This window comes from Kickxella alabastrina (genome assembly GCF_025024165.1).
Source record: "Kickxella alabastrina strain RSA 675 chromosome Unknown BX661scaffold_9, whole genome shotgun sequence".
NCBI lineage: Eukaryota > Fungi > Kickxellomycota > Kickxellomycetes > Kickxellales > Kickxellaceae > Kickxella > Kickxella alabastrina.
Genome location: NW_026251480.1, coordinates 311 through 20,553, shown reverse-complemented (window position 1 = coordinate 20,553; position 20,243 = coordinate 311). Strand labels below are relative to the sequence as shown.

The 20,243-nt window shown below is 53.2% G+C and overlaps 6 protein-coding genes across 6 annotated transcripts; 4 read left to right on the top strand and 2 right to left on the bottom strand.

Moving 5' to 3' along the window:
* Positions 1-113: 113 nt before the first annotated feature.
* Positions 114-2,125, bottom strand: BX661DRAFT_193664 (uncharacterized protein; the record flags this gene model as incomplete). Its single annotated transcript, XM_051537799.1, is given in 5 exon segments — positions 114-328; positions 343-532; positions 559-1,464; positions 1,497-1,752; positions 1,857-2,125. 5 exon segments carry the CDS (start codon positions 2,123-2,125, stop codon positions 114-116), a joined length of 1,836 nt encoding a protein of 611 aa, XP_051392051.1.
* A 1,149-nt stretch (positions 2,126-3,274) lies between these two features.
* Positions 3,275-5,100, top strand: BX661DRAFT_204885 (uncharacterized protein). Its single transcript, XM_051538576.1, has 2 exons — positions 3,275-3,505; positions 3,614-5,100. The coding sequence occupies exons 1-2, from the start codon at positions 3,403-3,405 to the stop codon at positions 5,050-5,052; spliced, it is 1,542 nt and encodes a 513-aa protein (XP_051392050.1). The 5' UTR covers positions 3,275-3,402; the 3' UTR covers positions 5,053-5,100.
* Positions 5,101-12,482: 7,382 nt separating this feature from the next.
* Positions 12,483-13,375, top strand: BX661DRAFT_197842 (Fip1 motif-domain-containing protein; the record flags this gene model as incomplete). Its single annotated transcript, XM_051538175.1, has 4 exons — positions 12,483-12,537; positions 12,692-12,837; positions 12,879-13,037; positions 13,070-13,375. The coding sequence occupies 4 exons, from the start codon at positions 12,483-12,485 to the stop codon at positions 13,373-13,375; spliced, it is 666 nt and encodes a 221-aa protein (XP_051392049.1).
* Positions 13,376-13,523: 148 nt separating this feature from the next.
* BX661DRAFT_197841 (uncharacterized protein) lies at positions 13,524-14,120 on the top strand (the record flags this gene model as incomplete). The annotated part of the gene is made up of 1 exon (XM_051538174.1): positions 13,524-14,120. The coding sequence occupies one exon, from the start codon at positions 13,524-13,526 to the stop codon at positions 14,118-14,120; it is 597 nt and encodes a 198-aa protein (XP_051392048.1).
* Positions 14,121-15,665: 1,545 nt separating this feature from the next.
* BX661DRAFT_181267 (rRNA processing/ribosome biogenesis-domain-containing protein) lies at positions 15,666-18,093 on the top strand. The gene has a single exon (XM_051535661.1). It carries the CDS (start codon positions 15,739-15,741, stop codon positions 18,085-18,087), a length of 2,349 nt encoding a protein of 782 aa, XP_051392047.1. The 5' UTR covers positions 15,666-15,738; the 3' UTR covers positions 18,088-18,093.
* Positions 18,094-19,701, bottom strand: BX661DRAFT_181266 (dynactin p62 family-domain-containing protein). Its single transcript, XM_051535660.1, is given in 5 exon segments — positions 18,094-18,510; positions 18,528-18,587; positions 18,623-18,976; positions 19,179-19,257; positions 19,281-19,701. 5 exon segments carry the CDS (start codon positions 19,632-19,634, stop codon positions 18,152-18,154), a joined length of 1,206 nt encoding a protein of 401 aa, XP_051392046.1. The 5' UTR covers positions 19,635-19,701; the 3' UTR covers positions 18,094-18,151.
* Between the last annotated feature and the right edge of the window lie 542 nt (positions 19,702-20,243).

Here is a 20,243-nt window from a genome sequence, read left to right as displayed (position 1 = left end):
TCTAAAAGATATTGCGGTCCTCGTAAACATTCCACGAGGCAAGCCACCTGCGGCCAGCAAGCTCCTTGGCCGGGCGGTCCAACCGTATGTGAACGGCGAGAAATAAACGAACACTAGGCATACAACAATGCCGACGGTCCAGGCAGCCAGACGCAAGTAGCGGCCCTTGCGCCAGCGAACAAAGAAGCTGTCCAACTCGTATGCGAGCAAAAGAAGGCCAAAGTAAAGCGCGGCAGATAATGGTGGATGTACGTGACGCGGCCCATGAAGAAGAACGGGATGTATGGAGCGCCCATCCGCCCCACAGGAACTTGCTGCTGTCCCAGAACTTGAGCATCCCACTGGTCGTGTATCCAGGGCAGCGGCGCTTGATGCACACGAGCCAGAACAGGAAGCGGAACGGATAGGCAATGCACACGAGCGCCGATGCCCACCATAGCAATGGGTTGCCGATCTCATAGTACTTTGTCGTCTTGTCGCCCCACCCGACCATGCGCATCGGGCTCAGGAGGAAGGGCCACGAGCCGGCCGGCTCTCCAACGTGCTGTATTTGTTGACGTCTGGGCCCAGTGCGTTGTTAGTCTTTCCCATCTCGACATTGAGCTGGATCATATCGATAAAAAAGTTGCTCTTCACGTACTTTGACAGATCGTCCTTTTGCACGCGCTTGTTGATGTTGCGCTCAATGTACCATAGAACGTCCTTGCTGCGCACATCCTTTTTGCCCGTAGAGTCTGGCAAGCAAGTGACCTCGGACTGGTTCCAGCCCCACTTGGGCAGCCGCCGCGACCCTACGCGCATCAGACATCCCGAATCCGCATGCCGCAGCCTGAACATCGTGGTCATTGCATGCAGCCGCTTGTCTTTGCGGCCCGAGTGCTGCTGCTCAACAATCTCGATGTGCCAGTTGCTGATGCCGCTTTCGCTGCTATCCGTGATGTTCTCTGCTGCCACCTCAAAGTGGCCGGTAGTCAGTGGTGCCATCACGTGCTTGCTAGCCCGGAGCGTCGCGCCAGTCGTGTTGTGCACAACCTGAACGATATCGCCGTGGTTGACAAACTCGATCGGATCCAGGGTGTAGTTGGCCTGGATACCGTGGGCCTTTTGCAGCTGCCACACGTTGTTTGTGTCGCGGTGAGGGAAGCACGTCACCTGCTGCATGCGCGAGCCCGTCGGGTACTGGTGGATGTGTGAGTGCAGCAGGCCAGGGCCGTTGTACACTGCGCGAAGATCGACAAATGCGCCGTACGTGATGTCGTACGGCTGGGTATTCAGCTTGTTTCCCTTGAGGTGGGCCTGGAATTTGGCCGACAGTTTGTGGTCGCCAGAGCCGGTCCGATACAAGTAGTGGAAGTGCAGCCAGAAGCAGGCAACATAGATGGTCAGCGGAACTATGATCAGTGCGAGGATGCGCGCGGCCCATGCTTGGCGTATTGTTTCCAGGGCATCATGTCGCAGAACTTCCTAAAGAGGTCATCGGCGGTCGCAACTCCGACCATGATGACGCAGAAGAGGCCGATCCACTTGGAGCTCATCACGCACCCAAGAGAAAACCCAGTTAGCAGCAGCCACGTCCACCAGCGGCGCGTGTGCGACCGCCCGCTCATGTTGACGTTCTGGAATCCCGTTGCGCTCCACAGCGTCAAGGCTGTGAAAAACAGCAGCGGCTGGTCGAGCAAAATAAAGCGACTCATGACGCACAGCGCATTGTCAAACAGCACAAAACTGGCGGCCAGTGCGGACATTGCCCGGCTTATGTGCACGTGCCGACAGGTCAAGTACGCCAGGGGCACGAGCGCCGCGCCATACAGGGCGAGCTGAGCCCGCATAAATGTGTAATCCACATGCTCGGGTACTTGTCGCCGGAGCCAAATTTGAACGTGCCATTGTGCCCAGCAATCACCTCGGCCAGCCCCACCAGCATCTTGGCCAGTGGTGGGTGCACGTCATGGTAGAACGTGTGGTTAATGTAGAATGCGCCGAACTTGCCAAAGTGCGCCTCGTCCCATGTCACGTTCGGCCGCCTGCCAATCTTATACAGGCGCGTGAACAGCGAAAGCAGCGTCAGAATCGCTGTGATCACAAAGTCGCGGCTGCGTAAAACCCCGTTGACACCCGCATCCATCCTAACCTCTGAAAAGTCAGTCAGGCTCTCGCCATCGCCTGCACCGTCCCACCTGTCGGACGCGATCGCTGGGTACGCGCCGTATGCCTTGCTTACTGCCCCATGCGCAGCCTCAAAGTGGGCTGGATCGAGTCCCCCAGTGCCAGCACCAGCGCCAGCTGATATGCGCTGTTTCTCCTTGTTATACTCGTTACTCGTAAAGGGCAAGGTGTCCTCGTCGTTAAAGGCCCCTCGGCCTCGCTGTTTTAAATTGCGCGACTCCATCTGCGCATGTAATTTGTAAATTGAGTCGAATTTTAAAGCGAAAAAGTAAATAAAAAGGGATGGAAAATCATACGCGTTTGACAGAAAGAAACGTCAGTGTTGTTTTGCTTCTTTCGTGTGGGGTAAAAAGACAAACTTTGAGCGTGCATGCGTGCATGCGTGCATGCATGCAAATTTTGCACATATTTTTGTTACTTGGTCCACGGTCTGCGACCCCTTTTCTCCGCATTTTGGTTAACCCGCTTTGACAATGTGTTCCCTTTTTCAAACTGATTGGGCTGATCGTCTTTGGTTCCTATCTATGTGGGTTTTAGAATTCTATCATTCTCCGCGCCAACAAAGTCCCAGAGAATGTGAACATCGCATTTATTATGCATCACTTGTCCTTTAAATTTTTAAGCCGCAAGCCGGCCGGTACTCCTTTGGTTCTTGAGTCTGAAACCCTCGGCAGCGCCAATTGATTAATTTGACTCGAATATAAATTTGCGCCAGTGGAAAAGTATGCGTTTTAGAAAATTAACGGCAAACTAAATATTTGGCGAATATTTGGGGAACGCAAAGTAGACTGTAAAAACTGTTTGGTGCATGTAGTCTTAAAAGCTGATTTGGCCGCATTTGCCAGTGTACGGATTCAAGGTTAAACTTTACAACTAGCTGGTCCAATAAAATGCATTTAATGGAATAGGTATTATTGACTCAGCCATTTAAAAATAACTGGCACAGCCTGCTTGTATTATTTACCTTTATAAATAGTCTGGCATTTTTTCGTTTATTTTTAGTTTGGCAAGACATTAAAAGCCATTTACATATGCAATTTTTTTGCTGGCATTGTTTCTGTTTTCGCTCAACCAGGAATCTTGCTTCCTTTGAAAACTGGTATAAAATATCAATGTTTGCTGCAGAAGATTGCATTTTTCTTTCACTTTATCTCATTTTCTATTTACTAAAGTGTTGCTTTTCAACCAGCTTGTGTATATTACATCTTTAATACATTAAAGCATAAAACAATAATAATGAAGTTTGAACAGCAAATATCTTTACAATCTGTTCCATCGTGGGCCGCATATTACTTGGACTACATAACGCTTAAGCGTGTTCTGTACGCCGCCAAGCAGGGTAAGCCAGCGTACTACAGCTGCTCCGTAAACACACATACAGTCTAATAGTAAAAACAACTAATGAGCTCATTGTAAATGCACTTTTCTTGTTCTTGGTGTATTTTAGACACCTCTGAGAGCTTTGACAGTTCCGCTCGCTTTTTGTGCCGAGAGCAGCAAGGTCAATGCGCGGTACGAGGATCAACAGGCCGACGCTTGCAAAAAACTGGCTACTCTCGAGGCCCAATGGGTGCCGAGCATGCCCGAGGCAGATGTCATACGTGGAAATCTGAATTTGGTCTCCTGCTGTCACAGCTCGAAATCCTCAACGATTTTGCGCAGACCAACGTCATGGCGTGCCGCAGGGTACTTGAAAAGGCTGACTTGATTTCAGGACAGTCGCTGGCACAGACCATGTGGCCCACGTTGGCCACCATGTCCTTCGCGAGTCTTACCAGCGACCAAGTGCCGCTGCACAAGGCCCGCGCTGTCTGGCGCCGCTGCACAGCCATCCCCGTCGCCCCAAAATCCCTTGTCGATAACCCATCCAAGACAAGCGTGCGAGAAATAACCTCGCCCACCGCCACTGTCAGCGAGTTGGACTTGAACACGTTCCCCATTGGCAAGATATCGCGCGTGTGGGTTGCCCTGGCCGAGGACGGAATGGGCCTGCCGATCCGTGTGCCCGTCATGATTGCCAAGGGCACCATGGAGGGGCCCATTGTTGGCATCACCGCCGCGCTGCATGGCAACGAGCTCAACGGCATCCCACTAATCCACAAGCTGTTCAGGGAGCTGGACCCACAGACGCTGCACGGCATTCTGGTTGCCGTGCCTGTGAGCAACTCTCCCGGATACCTCCTATCGCAGCGCGGCTACAGTGACGGCACCGACCTCAACCGCGTAATGCCCGGAAAGCCTAATGGCTCGGGTCCCCAAGTCTACGCGCACAACTTGATCCAGCGCATTGTCCGCCATTTCGAGTACCTCGTTGATCTGCACACGGCGTCCCGCGGCCGGATCAATTCGCTCTATGTCCGCGCCAACCTGCGCGACCCACGCACTGCGCGCATGGCGCGGCTGCAGAACCCACAGATCATTGTGCACAACACAAGTCCCAAGGGCTCGATGCGCGGTGCTGCTGTGGATCTTGGCATTCCGGCCATTACCGTCGAAATCGGAGATCCGTCGACCTTCAACGAGACGTATGGCAGGAACGCCCTCATTGGGGTCACCAATATCCTCGCCCAAATGAACATGCTTCCTGACGAGGAGCGTCTGACGGAGTACGAGCCGGTTGTGTGCTCACGCAGTTACTGGATCTTTGCAAAGTCTGGAGGCATTCTTACCGTGCATCCTGAGCTCGCCGCATGGGTGCGTGCGGGCGACCTGATTGCCACAGTCCACAACGTGTTTGGCGACATTGAGGAAGAGTACTATGCCCCTCAAGACGGCGTCATCGTCGGCAAACACGTAGACCCGGTGTGCCAGAGCGGGAACCGCATCCTTCACTTGGGCGTCGTCGATGGCGAACTGCAGGCTGTCGTGGACGATGGCCACATGTAAACGCGTGCAATTGTCAATTTAAACAACAAACTTTATCAATATATACCATCCAATTTCCATTTTTATAAATTAAAAATCATTATCACTATTGCAGCACTTTACTGCTGAGCGCACTGCTCGGCAGCTTGTTCGTCCAGACCATCGCTGTGAGCGGCCGGCTGATTTCGACGATTCCGACGACGATCGCCGTACGTGCTGCGCGCACGCAATGTCTCGGCCTTGGACGCAGCCGATTCCGGCGCGGCAGGGTCATTTTCATCGGCGGCCGCAATGCGCTTGCGAGTTGGGTACCTGCTGGTTAGTTGGCTGTCTTCCTGGAAGACGGCGGTCGGCAAGGCAGTCCGTGTGTTCAGCGCGCTCGATGAAATGGGCGACAGCATTGCTTCAGGCTTGGGCGTAACGTGAACTCGCTTGTTATCCGCCTTCAGGGGAGTGCGCTGCGACGCCAAACGAGTCATCGCGGCCTTTGACCGGCTGGGCGTCAGATTGGCGTTTTCGTTGTTGCTTCCGTTATCGCAAGCGGGGATATAGGGCGATGTCGGGTCCACAGCCGAAAGCAGCGCATCTGATGGCTTGTTCTGCTGGGTAGCAACGCTCGCGGCCATGAGTCGCGTCACTGCGCTTTCAAGTTCAAGTCGCTGCGCGTGTTGCTTGTTGAGCTCGGCGCTGACGCCCACGAGCTTTTCTCTGTTGCTTGCAGCTTCTGGGCGCTCTCGCTAAGTTCTGCCGACAGCATCTCGGCGCGCTTCCGCTGCTTCTCCTCCTCGTCGTTTAGCTCGGTCATATCGGACTTGTATACGTCGCGCAATTTGGCGTTCTTCTTCTCCAGCTTGTCGCTAAGCGTCTGCAGCCTCTCGACTTCTTGCTTCAGTGTGTGCAACTCCGCGGAAGATGTGTCGGTTGTCACTGCGGGCCTGGCTTTGGAAGCAGCAGAAATAAGAGTGCGGGCGGTCTCCAGCAGCTCCGTGCAACCGGCAAAGCTGTCTTCAGCAGCAGGCGCTGGCAGAGGACCCATCTTGCAGCCGTCAGCAGTGACAGCTCCTTGACAACAGCCGTAAGGTCTGTGCGCAGCAAGCTTGTCATCTCAGAGCTCGCCTGCTTGGCTGCGGCTATGGCCTCAGCACGGGCCTTTTCCAGATCGCCTGCCATCCGATCAAGGTCCTTCTTGAGATCAGACTCAGCTTGTTTGTGGCTCTCAGCCTCCAGCCGCAGCCGGGACAGGTCTGATTCGGCTTCCGAATGGCGTTGCTGCGTCTCGGCTGCCGTATGCTGTGCGGACTCAAGCTTGGCAGTAAGAGCATCGCGCTCGCTGGTAAGCCGGTCAACATCTTGTGTTCTGCCGAGCAGTGCACTATTCAACCTCTCCTCGGCCTTGGTGGCCCGCTCAAGGTGAGTGGTGGCAGTTCTTTGACAACTGGATGGCCTCATCCTTTTCCAGTGCCTCGCGGATACTGGCCTCAAGCGTCTCCTCCTGCTGCGCTAGCTTGTCCTCGAGTTCGGCGATTTCGTCATTCTTGACCTGCGCCAGCTCGGTCATCATCGACTTGAGCGTCTGGACGGCTGCCTGTGCCTGATCGCGCTCCTCAGCCAGCGACGCAACATCGGAGTTGTTATCAATTAGCGATTGCGCCTCTGCAAGGGCCTCTTCCAGCGTCACAACCTGCTGCTCCAGATCTGCGATTGCAGTGCGCGCCTCGTCTTGTGCCCTGGTCTGCGAAGCCAGATAGAGGCGTTCGCACCCTCGAGTGCTGACTCCAGGCCCTGGATGATAATGTCCTTGCTGCTGAGCTCAACCCTGATCTCAGATACCTCCTGCTCGAGTCGCGCTTGTGACTTCTCGGCCCGTTTCGCCAACATCTCGTAGTCAAACTGCAGACGAGTGCGCTCGGCGGTGAGCTTCTCCTCGGCAGCAAGCATCGTGGCAGTGCTTTTTGTAGCATCGTCGAGCTTGGCTGATAGCGACATGGTCTCAGCTGATTTTGCAGATGCTTGCTCACACAGATGCCGGACCTCGCTCTCCAACTCACAAATGCGAGTAGCCGCATTCTGCTCCAAAAAAGCCGACCGCTCATCGGCCTGCGCAGACAGTTCGCGCGCAGCGGTGAGCAATTCTTTCTGATTCGCGATCTCTGCATCGAGGCTGGCCAGTTTTTCGGCAGAAGCCCTCTCTGTGCCCAAAACCTTCTCTAACGCGGCTTGCAAGTCCGAAACCTGCGCCAGGGCGTGATCCCTACGACTCACCAAATCTTCTAATTGTGCCTTGTAAAGGCACACTCACTGCGCTGGTCGTCGAGCAAGTCCTTAAAAGCGGCAGTCTCCTTCCTGACAGTCGCTTGTGCGGCGTTAGCCTCGTCTTGGGCGGCAGTACGGTCTGCTGAAACACGCTGAACATCCATCTGCAGGCTTTCCACCAGCTGCTGTTGCTCGCTTGCTCTGCGCTGGAACTCGTCGAGCTGCATCTGGAGTGATTCTGCAAGCTGGATGTGCTGCGCAGCTTGGTGCTTTTCCGAGTCGTAGTTGGCGACTAAAGACTCGAGCTCCGCGCGCACTGTTGCCAGTTCGGATACAGCAGAGGCGCGTTGTGAATCCAGGGCTGCACACCGGGCCTCGGCACTCGACTTCGCCGCGTTCAGGTCACGCACTTCGGCAGCAGTCGACTCCGCCTGTGCCCGGGACTCCGCAGCCTCTTGAAGCAAGTGCTCCTTACCGACAGTCAACCCCCTGATTTGCAGCTCCAGCGTGGCGACTTCCGAATTGTGTGACGCTTGCATCTGGCCAAGTTGCTTCGCCGAGTCTCCAGCAGACAGAGAGAGGGTGTCGACCAGCATCATTTGGCTCTGGAGTTCGGCCGAAAGCGCATCACGGCTGTGCTCGGCTTCCAGAAGTGCACGGTTCGTGTCTTCACACTTGGCATCAAGCTCGCTCAGGTGCGCCTCCAAGGACTTGCACGCCCGATCCGCAGCAATGGCGGCGTTCTGGGCCTCTTCGTGTCGATCCAGGGCCTTGCACTCGAGCTGCCCAATATCTGAGCGCAGCTCTGCCACCAGTACCTCATGAGCCTGGCTCTGGTTGGCCAGCTGGGCTCGCACATCGGCCTCGACACGCTCGTTCTCAGCAATCTGCAGCTGCAGTTGGTCAGCCTTGCCCACAGCCTCTTGGAACTTTGTCCTCAGCTCGGCAATATCATTCTGGTATGACTCGTGCTTCTGTTCAGATAGCGAGCGACTTGAAGCGATATCGGCTTGCAGCTGCGCAATCTGGGACTGCATACCGCTGCGCTCTTGCTCCCAAGCAGCCTGTTTGCGCGCAATCTCATCGCGCACACTCGAAATCGTGTGGGTGGCTGTGGCCAGGATGCTTTCCAGTGACTCTGACCGCACCTCAAGCTCCTGCAAGCAGGTTAATTTAGCCTCAAGTTGCTTACCAAGTTCGGCATTGAGCTCAGCTACAGCGCTCTTGCTCTGGTTGGTCGCATTCAGGTCCTCGCGCAGACTATCCACCTGCGAGCGCAAGGATTCAAGACTGGATTCCAGCTGCTTGGCGTGGTCGACTGCATTATGTTCGCGCACCCGAATCTCGTCGAGCTGTTTTTCGTAGCGAGCAGTCGCGGTGTGCAGCTGCTGTTCGGCAGCACCCCGCTGCGAGTTCGCCTCGGCCAGCCGCGACTCCCACTCTGCTTGCTCAAGCCTCGTATGAGCCTTGTGCTGCTCAAGCGCCTGCTGAGCTGCAGCCGCCCGAGCAACAGCCTCGACTGATGCCTCTGATTGCTCCCTGTTGAGTTGGTCTAATTTCTGCTTCAGAGACGTGATTTGGGACTCTGTCCCTGCTACTGCCGATTCGAGCGCGCTGATTTGCGTCGTTTTCTCAGCGACCGCTTGTTCAGACTGGAGAAGGCTGGCACTAAAGTTGTTGTTCGCAACAGTGAGCTCAGACACTCGGTCCCAGACATCGGCGCTTTGCGACTCCAGCTCCTCGATCTTGGCGATGGCGCGGCCACGCTCACCGTCAACCGCACTGAGTTCCGCTTGCTTCTTATCAAGCTCTACAGTAAGCAGGTTGCGTGCAGTATGCATTGCAACCAGCTCGCCTTTGAGCTTGGATGTCTCGGCGGCCATCCCTGGAAGAGCAGCAGACAAGTCGTTGGCGCGAGCTAGGTCGTCTGCCACACGCACGTTCACGGATCGGCCTCCTGGAGCCTGCCACAAAGGCCCTGCACCTCTGTCTGCAGCAATTCAATGGCTACAATATTCTCGGAGATCTGAGACTCCAGATGCCGCTTCTCGTCGTTGTGGCTCACCTGTATCATTGCCAGCTTGGACTTGTGGCCGTCGATTGCAGTCTGGTGCGTGGAAGTTGAATCAGCAATCTTGAGCTCAAGCGTCGACATGGAGGTTGTCAGCTGGGTGATCTGATTGCGCAACTGCTCGTTCTCCTTGGTCTTGTCGCCGATCGTGGACTCGTGGTTGGCGACCTGTGCTTGAAGGTCGCATGCATTTTCCAAGAGTGTAGAGCGCTCCGTGAGCAAGCTGGCAACTGAAGTCTCGAGCCGGGCAATTTCAGCTTGGCCTCGGCGGCCTCGGCGCTGTTTTCTCCAAAAGCTTGCATTGGCTGTCAGAGAATTCACCTCCGACACGGCAGCGGCCAATTGACCTTCCAAACTCGCCATCCTGGCTTGGCTTTCGATCACGGCTGCACGTGCAGAATCAAGCTCGGCGGCCAATTTCGCCTCGCGTTCGGAAAACCCAGCCCTAGCGGCATTGGTGTCGCGCGTGAGCTCTGAAAGCCTGTCCTGCAGCTTACTGTTTTCCGAATTCAGTGCGCTCACAGCGTTCTCCATGCGCGACTCTGCCTCGGCCGATTGGGCACGGAGCTTGCCAGCAAATTGGTTGCGCTCAAACTCCAGCATTATCACGCCTCATCTCGCTCTCTCGTCATGGCTGACTGTAGCTCTCCAGCACCTGTCACTCATCGCGCAACTCCTGGCATGTCTGCTCACTGGCGGCCGATTCAGACTCGGCCTCGCTGAGCTTCGAAAACACTTCGTCCGATTCGCGCAAGACCTCTATCAGCTGCTCCTCCTTTTGCAGCAGCGTTTCGCGCGTGGCCTGCAGCTCCAGCTCCAGGAACTCGGCCTCAGGGCGCTGTGAGCGAAACTTGAGGCACATGCGCTGTGAGGCATCTATGGTAGTCATCAGAGCGCGTAGCTTGCGCCGAATCTGCACCAGCTCACGCGGCGGCTGCGACGAGCTGGGGGCGTCGTGCTTGGCGGGTGATGGCGGGATCACGTCGGCCGCGGCCAGCTGGTTAAGCGTCGACAGAAGAAGGTTGTACTCGCGCATGTACCGCTGAATCGTATCCTCCATCTCCTTGCTGCCCTTGGTCACCTCGTTGCGTTGCTGCTGTATGGCATCGTTAGCAAGCTCCAGCTCGCTCACGCGGTCGAGCGCGTTCTGGTGTATCTCGCGTGTGATTCTAATGAATGCCTGGCCCTGTAGGGGATCGGCCTCGCCATCAAGATCCATCAGCCCGCCAGACGCAGGCGCCAGCGCGGGCGAGGTCCAGGGCCCATCGCCAACAGGCCTCTGCAACCCAGAGAACCAGGTCTGTCGGCGAATTTGGGCAGAGTTGTCCGCTGGGTCCTTGTTGTCAGCAGTTGCGCGAGGCAAAAATACGTTATTTTGCTGCAACTCGAGCTCTTTCTGCAGCCTCTCGCGCTCTCTCTGCGACTTGAACAGCTGGCGCAGCAGTGACTCGTTGTCCGCCTCGATCTTGATCTTCTTGCGCTCAATCTCCTTCATCTGCGCAATCTCTTTCTCGAGCTCACTGGCACGCTTAAGGCGGCGCAGGAGGGCGTCCCCACGAAGCTCTTCGTTGACCTCGGGCTTGTTCTGGATGGTCTTAGCACGCGAGGCAAACTTGAGCGTCGATACAGCTTCGTCAACGTAGTCGGGCGACGGCGTGATTGTGCATATGATCAGCGTCTTGGCGTTTCCGCCGATGGAGGGCTGGAGGATGCGGGTGAGTTTAGAGTCGCGGTACGGAATGTGGCCGCGGTCGCCGCCGTCCTCCGAAAGACGCGCAATGACCGTTCCGAGGGATAGAAGCGACTTGTTGATGTGCGCGCCCTCCTTCAAACGCTGACCCTCAGCGCCAGTCTGGCCCACGCGCTCCGAGCCCGCCAGATCAACCAGGTTAAGGCAGAAACCATGACTGCGCCGGTGAACTCGGCTGAATCAGCAGCACTTCCCGTGCTGCCTGTGCTCAGCCGCTGAGAGCGTGTGACAGGCAGATGGCTAGACACTCCAGTGCCATTTGCCGGCGCGACATCTGCCTTTTCGCGGCTCTCGATGACAATGCGGAAGATGGTATGCGATCGGCTGCTTCGTTCGTTCATGTTTGTCCCGGCAATATGGCGGTTTCTGTCGCCCTTTAGCAAAATATCCTCGACCTGCTCGGCATTAAAGACAATGTGCTCGGAGAGGTCGCCGACAAAAATCTCCGCTTGGCGTTCTCATGAATCTTGAGATTGTTCTTTGTGGGTTCGAGAAGATCACGCAGGACCTCGTTGTATATTTCAAGGAAAGATACGCGCACGAGATACTCACGCTTGCTGTCGTTTTCAACGATAGAGAACATGTTTTTGACAGCCAGCTTTATGATGCCTAGTTCGGAGCCGCTGCCGTACATGGTGTGTGTCTTGCCTGAAGACGTCTGCCCGTAAGCAAAAATCGTGCCGTTGAATCCGCCCATCGAAGATGTGATAATATTCTTGACAATATCGTCGTAGACCTGCTGCGTCGTGTCTTTCTGGTCAAAGACCCTGTCTATAGGCGAAACAAAAAATTGTGTTGCTTATTATTTAGTCTGGTGGCCATTAATGTTGAATTTGTACAAGCTCAAGGGTTAATTTAGTACGTACCAAACGTGTAAGAGTTGCCATTTGTGGAACGCCCGTCGGAATAGAGTCGTTGGGTGATTGTGCCCCGTTGGATTGACCAGGGTAGCTGTTGTGTCAGAGACGGTGTGGCCGACGAGCGCAACTCGCGCTGGTTGAGCGGCCGCACACGAATGGCGACGTTGATATGGTCCTCCATTTCCTCAAGGTGAAAAATATAAAGTACAAATATTCAAAGTCAAAGTCAATAAAAAATATTATAATTTCGAAAAACAAAGAAGCAAAGAACAAAAAAAAGGCTATTGAAAATTTTTTAACGTAAACATGGCCATTTTGCTGGAATTAATTTATTTGGCAGCTCATGCGCAGTCAGGTTCGCAATTTTTGCCGCATTTTCTTGATTTTACGGTTCGATCGCTATTCCTTTTCACATTTCATTATTTTTTCATATTTTCCATTTTCCATTTTTCTTTCTGTCGCAAATAAATTGGTTTTTTTTCGCATTGAACACATTCATTTATTTTAAACTATAAAAATGTCGGATAATATGGATGCTGAGGACGAATTCCTGTATGGCGACTTGAATGCAAGTGACAGCTTAAATGCGGATCAAGACAACAGGTAAACAATGCGTAATATATATAAATGTGTTTTTTTTGAGGGGGGGAAGCAACCCGCGCAAATGAATTAAGTATTAATTGGCGAATTGATTGTTTAAATTTAGTGGTGCTCCTGACGACACAGCCGCAGCCGCAGCCGCAGCCGATGCTGATGTCGACGTGGATCAAAGTGGCGATGTGGACATGAACGGCTCTGGCAGTCAACATAACGGCGAAGGCAGCGATGTCAACGACGAGGAAGAAAGCGCCAAGGGCGACAGCAGCGAAGTGGTGACAGCAGCGACAGTGAAAGCAGCGACGACGACCTAGAGATTATTTTGGAGCCCGGTAAAACGGGTGCTGACAACCAGCCCACTGTAGCTACTGCCGCAGAAACTGAAGCTGGAGCAGACGAGAAGGCGAAAACCGACGGAGACGCCAGCATGCAGGCTTTGTTTGCTGGAGGAGTGGACCGGCTGGACCTTCTGACAGTGCCTCTTCTACAGAAATCGACATGTTCAAGATTGACATCGACATGCTGGACGAGAAGCCTTGGCGGTTGCCAGGGGCGGATATTACGGACTACTTCAACTTTGGATTCCATGAGGAAACATGGAAGGTATACTGCATGAAGCAGAGGCAACTGCGCACTGAGTTTGGCATGTACAAGATGATGCCACCGGCAATGATGATGATGCCTGGCGCCCAAGGCATGCCCAACCCCGCTATGTTTTCGGGAATGTACCCGCCGGCACCGGGCCGCCGTTTATGCGCCCAGTCCAGCAGCAGCCTGGAGGACCGCAAGGCAGCGAAAACAATGCCGATGTGAAGGATGGTGTACAGCCGAGAAACCCTAACCAGATGCAAATGCCTATGGGCATGCATGGCTTTTTCCCGCCTGGAAATTTTGCCCCAGGTATGGCTCCAGGCCAGCAACGCAACATGCCGAACATGCCAAACATGCCAAACATGCCAACATGACGCCGCAAATGCACATGCAGATGCAAATGGCAGCTGCTCGCGGCCAGCAGATGCCGCAGGCACAGGGAGGTGGCCCGCACGGCATGCACCAGCGCCCACCCCCACCTCCACAGCAGCAAATTCAGCACCGCGCTCTTCCTGATCAGCGTGATCGGCGCGACAGCGACCGTGGCAACGAGTCTGACCGTGACCGCTCCACTTCTCAGCAACGCAACCCGCGTGACTGGGACGCCTCCAGAAACGGCAGCCGCTCTCGTAACGACCGTGAACGCGACCGCCCGCGTGAGTCGGGTCGTGAGTCCGGCCGTGAGTCTGGTAGAGCCGATCGCGATCGTGCTGCGGATGTCGATTCTAAAAGGCCTGACCGCCGTGGCAGGGACAGAGAAAGAGACAGAGACAGAGACAGAGACAGAGATGCCCGCGATAAGGAGTCTCGCGATAGAGGCGTTCGTGGCAGTCGCGCCCAGGACAGTAGCTCGTCGCGCGGCGCTGCCGAGAGACCCGATAAACACGCATCTGCTTCAAAGCGTCGGAGATCCATCTCTCGAGAGAAGGAATCTGCACCAAAGGGGTCTGCGAAGCGCCGCCGCTGAGCTAATTGCCAGTCGTTCATTATTCTATTGCCCAGCTTATCAGTGCTGCAAATACTAAACAATTTCCGTTTAGTCGGGCCATTCTCAGTATCAGTTTCCATGTGCGCGATGAATTAAACGCCACAAATTTGTGGCGTTTAAAAACTTGAATCATTTACATTTTCATTTGTTTACTAAAATTCGAATACAGCTAGATCCTCTCTGCGCAAACAATCTATAATTGGACGCTGAAAACGTTCACACACATGATATATTTTGCATTTATATCAATCGTCAACGTCCAAGCCAGCAAGCAACCAAGACAAATGACACTGCTGAGCTGTAATACTTACTGTTGAATTAACTGCGTAGGGGGAAAAGAAAAAGCTAACAAAGTGATGCACGATTTCGACTGCAAACTCGGGCCTCTAATCGCAACTGCTTTTGATAGTTCTGAACACAATCTCCGATGTCATCGTTACTTGTTTCGGCTTGTTTATTTATTAAAATTATTTTGAAGTTGACGTAATGAAGAATTGAAAGGTGTTTTTGTCAACGTTTTGGACCTTGGATCATGAAATGACAGATTTTTTATTTGTTAACTTTTTATTTTCACAAACAGTTCATTGCAACATTGTTTGGCATTTCTTACACGGCCAAGCCTGTGTGCACTTCTGACGCTCGAAGAACCTGGCACAAGAATATTGTGGCTGCTGCTTTGTTAGTATTAAAAATAAACAATGGGCCGTCAATGTATTCATACAGAGATTTCCACTTTAATTATGTGGCGAATGCACAACAAATGCCCATGTTTCCTGTTTGATTCATCGTTTTCAAATGAGCGCTATTTTTGTTGGAATATTGTGTTCTGGATAACAAGGCAAAACGTTCTTTGGTCAAGCAATCGCACCACTTCAAATATATGAAACGGTTAATAATATTGGTTATTTTTTTGTTGCTCGACCACGACGTATTTAAATACGAGAGTATTGCGGACGGCAAAAATGACAGGAACGTGTTACCTGAGTCACAGCCCTTAATCATTTTTTACATAAACATATTCCGCGCAACCCATTGTCTATATTGTTGTCTCTATCACCACCAAAATCAATTCCATACATATATAAAAAGTTCAAACATGTCAACAGACGTCGCTGCTCACATCATCTTTGGTGGCCTCCGGGACTCGTACGAAAAGCAGCAGGTACATGTGGACTCACTGAGGCTGTCTACTCAAAGCCTCGAGTCGCAATTTTTGCTGTCTGTTCGCAATCAAGCCACCCGACTGGGCAGCATCATAACACACCAGGAGAAAATTCAACACGACGAGCTGCGGCAGGCCCTCAACTGCTCCCGTATACAGCTGGCCAGCGAGATCAAGATGCTTCAGGGGCTCCGTCGCCGCCACAATATGGCCGTTATCAACCGCAAGGCCAGGACTCGGTATCTGGCCATCTAGATCACTTGATCTCCAAATCAGGTGATCAAGCGCATTGCCAAATTACAGCTATTTTTTCTTCTCAAATTTTGCCAGCGTGTTTTTGATGTTCTCTTTCTTTCCTTGTTGCCTTCTAAACCTATATATATTTTTCAATATACACTTTGAATTTTGTATCTTTTAAAAAGTCAACAACACAGGATGGATGCCAACGTTTTGCGCGCCGAGCGCACGCTTACTCACCTGTCAACCATTTACTTGGCCAACACCGACGCCGTAACGGCCAATATTGCGCTGGTCGTCGACACGATCCTCGCACAAAACCTGTTTGCTTACTTGGGCAAACCAGGCATCACCATGGAGATTGCAAACAAGTACACAGTGGCGGTGAACAAGTGGGTGCAACGTATCAATTCCATGACCAGGGAAGCAAAGAAAAGCTCGGAGACCCGATTTGCCGGCGCCCTACTGATGAAGCACACAGCGCTGCAGTCGCCGCTGCTGCTGCTCGACAACGCGACCGAATGGACCAGTAACTTGCTCAACATTATCAGCAAAACACAGATCACCCCCGTGTACCAGGCGTCCTTGCAGACGCTGCTGGTGTTTATGGATATTGTGCGCGAAGTGCCAGCACTGCACCGCGATATTGCCAGCGCGAAGGTGCCGCAAATGAATCTGACGATCTTGGATCTGGCAGAGAAGAATCCGGATCTGGTTGACACTGTGCTGGAAATACTCATGTGCTCAGCCAGCTGGTTCCCCACACTGTTCCGCCCATCGATCGACAAGACCGAGGCGCTGTGCCTGAGAATTCTTAGCGGCGCTATGTCCAGACCGAACCCGCAGACGTGCACGCTGGCCGCTCAGTGTCTGGCGTCCTTGAGCACAGCTGGCGGCAAGATGACTGTCGAGGAGCGCTGGTACGACTACGCGAGGAAAGCCATGGGCACAATTGAGTCATGCATTGACCACTTAATGTTCAACAACGCCATGCAGGCTGACTCCAAAGTCTGCCAGTCGCGCTTCCAGCTGCCGCCATTTGCCGACAACTTTACCGTATCGATCCCGCAGGCGGTTGACCGGATTACGTCCATGTCAGACCTGCTTATTGCGCTGCTTACGCGCCCGTTTGGCGTTGACCTTCCGATTCCCGCCGACGCACTGGTTGCTCTTGCGTCGAAGCTAGCACTGGTCCCTATGCGTGTAGCCAACAGCAAGTCCAGCCGCACCGAGTTCAGTTTGATCCCTATGCTGACCCCTGAGATCCAACGTGCCTCTATCCGCATTCTGGCCACAATGTCCATGGCCCTGGGTAACTACATGCTGCCATATCTGTCGGGAGTTGCACGCACCGTGGCAGTCATCAACAACAGGCAGATTGCCAGCCCCGCAACCCAGGTGGCTCTGTACAAGCTGATCCAGCTGTACGTCGAGGCATATGACTATGGCTTTGTGGAATTCCTGCCTAAGGAGGTGCTGGAGCTGGCTATCAGCGATATTAGCGTGCAGAGCAAACGACAGACGACTGCCATCACTGCCACGTCTCAGGCGTCTGCCCTGAGCTCGTCGGGATCGAGGAAACGCGGCGGAAATGGCCGGGCTCGTACCCTCGAGGGACTAATGACCGACGACGACATTCAGGCATCACTGGTTCACTGGACGGATGTTGTTCTTGCGGCGCTCGAAACCATTATGGCGCTGTTCCGCCACACCCCGACGGCCATCAGCTCGACTATGCGCACGCAGCTGGATGGACAGATCCTAACCCTACTGATGCTCGACATGGTCGGCAGCTACGAGTCGCCCTTCGCCTGCCGCCAGACGGACACTCCGTACAAGGTGGCACTGTACAAGTGTCTTCAGGCGTCTGTTGTCTCGCCCGATCCTTGGCATAGGGCCATTTTGCCCCACGCATTGACGACATTCACTGCCGGACTGGCAGACTCATCGCCGGAAGTCCGCAGTATCTGCGCACAGGCGCTGGACGTGATTGAGCTTATGATGCATGCGCGACTGCCTGCTCAGCTCCGGGCTCCAGATTCCGAGAAAAACGTTGAGGCTGAGGGCCTAATTGCCGGGTCAATCTTCAGCGACGAGGCCACTATCGACGCGGCATTGACAGGCATGCTAATCAGCGAAGATGCCGATTCTGTGGAATCTGAGACCAAGAGATTCAAGCAGAGTAGTGCACCCAAATCGCATGCTGCCACAGCGGTTGAAAACACACCCGCCGCAGTACATGTTGATTTTTCTGCCGCATCCTCTGTTGAGGCAGTGGAGCCTGAAGCACCCGCCTTCTCTTTTGCCCCATTTTCGCCTCAGACCGCACTGTCTGCTGACATGCCGACAGCACCTGCAGTGGCGCCCGCATCGACATTTACACCCAAGCCGACAGTAACGCCGATTACGCCCAGGCCAGCGCCTGCGCAAACCAAGCAGGCGCTCAAAAAGCCAGCCGCGCCTGTCGACGAGGGCGACGATAATGACAACGTGATCCCTGACATTGTCATGGAGGGATCCGATTCGGAGGATGACGAGGAGTTATAAATGTGTTATCAAAAATTTTATTAGTTGCCAATGCGGTCAATGTTTTAAAATTGCTAGAGTTTAGTTATTGCGCAGTTGGTCCTAAAGATATGTAAACCCAGAACTTGTTGGTAACAGTGCGACGCGAAGAGTCGCCGCCAGCGGGCGCAGATGCGGGAGCATCGGTGTCCATGTCCATGTCATCCTGATGCGTACAAGTGACAAAGAGCGGTACAGTCAGGTTATCTGTGATTGCCTTTGGCGTGAGATTGAGCTGAATAGCCACCCTGTTTCCCTGACGATCAACGATACCGCGCTGTCTTCCGGCAGAGCGTTCGCCGCTGCTGCTTCCGTCACTATCCTCGTCTTCATCCTCGTCATACTCCCACAGCTCGGTAAATGGCGCCAACATAAACTGCTGGGCCACCACCTCGACATGGGCATCTTGTTCAGGCGCGCACGCAGCAACAGCACTCCCATCTCTGAGTACAGTGGATTGGCAAATCGCAGGACCAGCGGCACTGTTTTGCCAACACGCAGCGGCATCTCGGGCAACAGTACAGGGTTTTTGGAGACAACCTGTTGGGCAATGTGATTGTCGGTAAAAAGTTGGCGGCCATCAGCTGGATTTTAAAGCGCGTCGCCTGTGCCTTGCTCTCGGGTTTGATCAGGATGTGATGGCAGGAGCGGCAGCGTCTAGCGAGCTTCATATGCAGCCTGATCCGCTGCGGCTCAATACTAGTCAAATCTGCAGATAGCGGAGGTACAGTGTCAACATTTTCAATATTCATCCGTTGGGATACTCGCGTGTGGTCGGTATCCATGTACCCGGCAGCCTGGTAAGGAGGTATGACTGCTGTTGAGACGGAATTTCCGCCAGCCCAGAAGATGATGACAGCCCAAACCGCGACTTTAATGCGCCGCCATTGAGTGTCCGCCCAACGTTGACGTCGGTGCTGATGTCGCTGAGATGCGATACACTGCGCGCCAGTATTCCAGCAGGCTTGTGTACTCCTTGGCCTGCTGATCGCTAGCCTTTATCGCCTCGATCTGTGGAGAAATCCCAGTGGCTTTTTCAAATTCCCAGCCGATCTCGCGCGAGTCCCAATAACACACAGAGCACGCAAAGCTGAAAGGCTTGGTCTCTGTATCGTTCTCAACTACAGACAGCATATGGGTGCACACAGGGCACTGGAAACAATTGCGCGCGCAACAGTTTTCTCAGAGCGAACACTGGCCGTGGGCACGTCAAACAGGCAGTTCGGACAGTGATAGCCAGCGGGCTCTTCGATCACACAGCGGCTGCACCGAAGCTCACTACAGTCGTCGCAATAGTACAGGTTCTCGATTGCTGATGCTCGCAACACTAAGAGCTCGGAGTTTGGTTGTAGAGGCAGCTTCAATTGTGCCTCAAGCTCTGAATTGCTGCTGGCTTTGGGAACTACAGCTTCCTCTCCCTCTGAATTCACTCTTACACCTGTGTCCAAAGCACCGGGGGATTGCGTTGCTCCGTTGCATGAGCAGTGGTACAAAACAGAAATTAACGTGTTGTTAGCACTGCTCATCATTGCTGAATTTATCCTCGTTGTTAGTGTAATTCAAAAATAAATTTCAATTCGAAAAAATGAAAAAGAAAAGAAAAGAAAAGAGAAAAAAGAAAAAAAAAAAATAGATCATAAACTTTTCTTATTTGGTCTATTTGTTCGACGTTGGGCTATACAAGGGCGGGCGCGTGGTACATTAACATGCACGAGATAGGTAGTTAAGCGTCTTGTAAGGTTTTCAGAATAATGGTATAACTATGTTGTCAGCAAATGCAATATCAACCTGACGTAAAGCAGGCAACTGTTGCAAATATTAAAACAGCATTTTCAATAGTGTAGTACATTGTCCAATTGAGAATAAAAGCCACTCTTTTCGTGCTCAATCGCTTTTAAAAGGAGCCTGTTTAAACCAGAATATAAAAGGCTGTCAAGCAAAAACTGCACTAAATTGTATGCAGCAAATAGCAAGCAAAATATGACGTTTCCATTTTGTGACCGTATTGCTTGCCTGCTCGCTCACCCGTGCATTCTCTTTCTTTTCCGTGGTTGTAACCTCGCATCTTCAAAGTAAGCGCACGCCAGTTCGGCAATCCAGAGACGGGATGCCCTAAGGACAACTATGCGTTTCTTAAT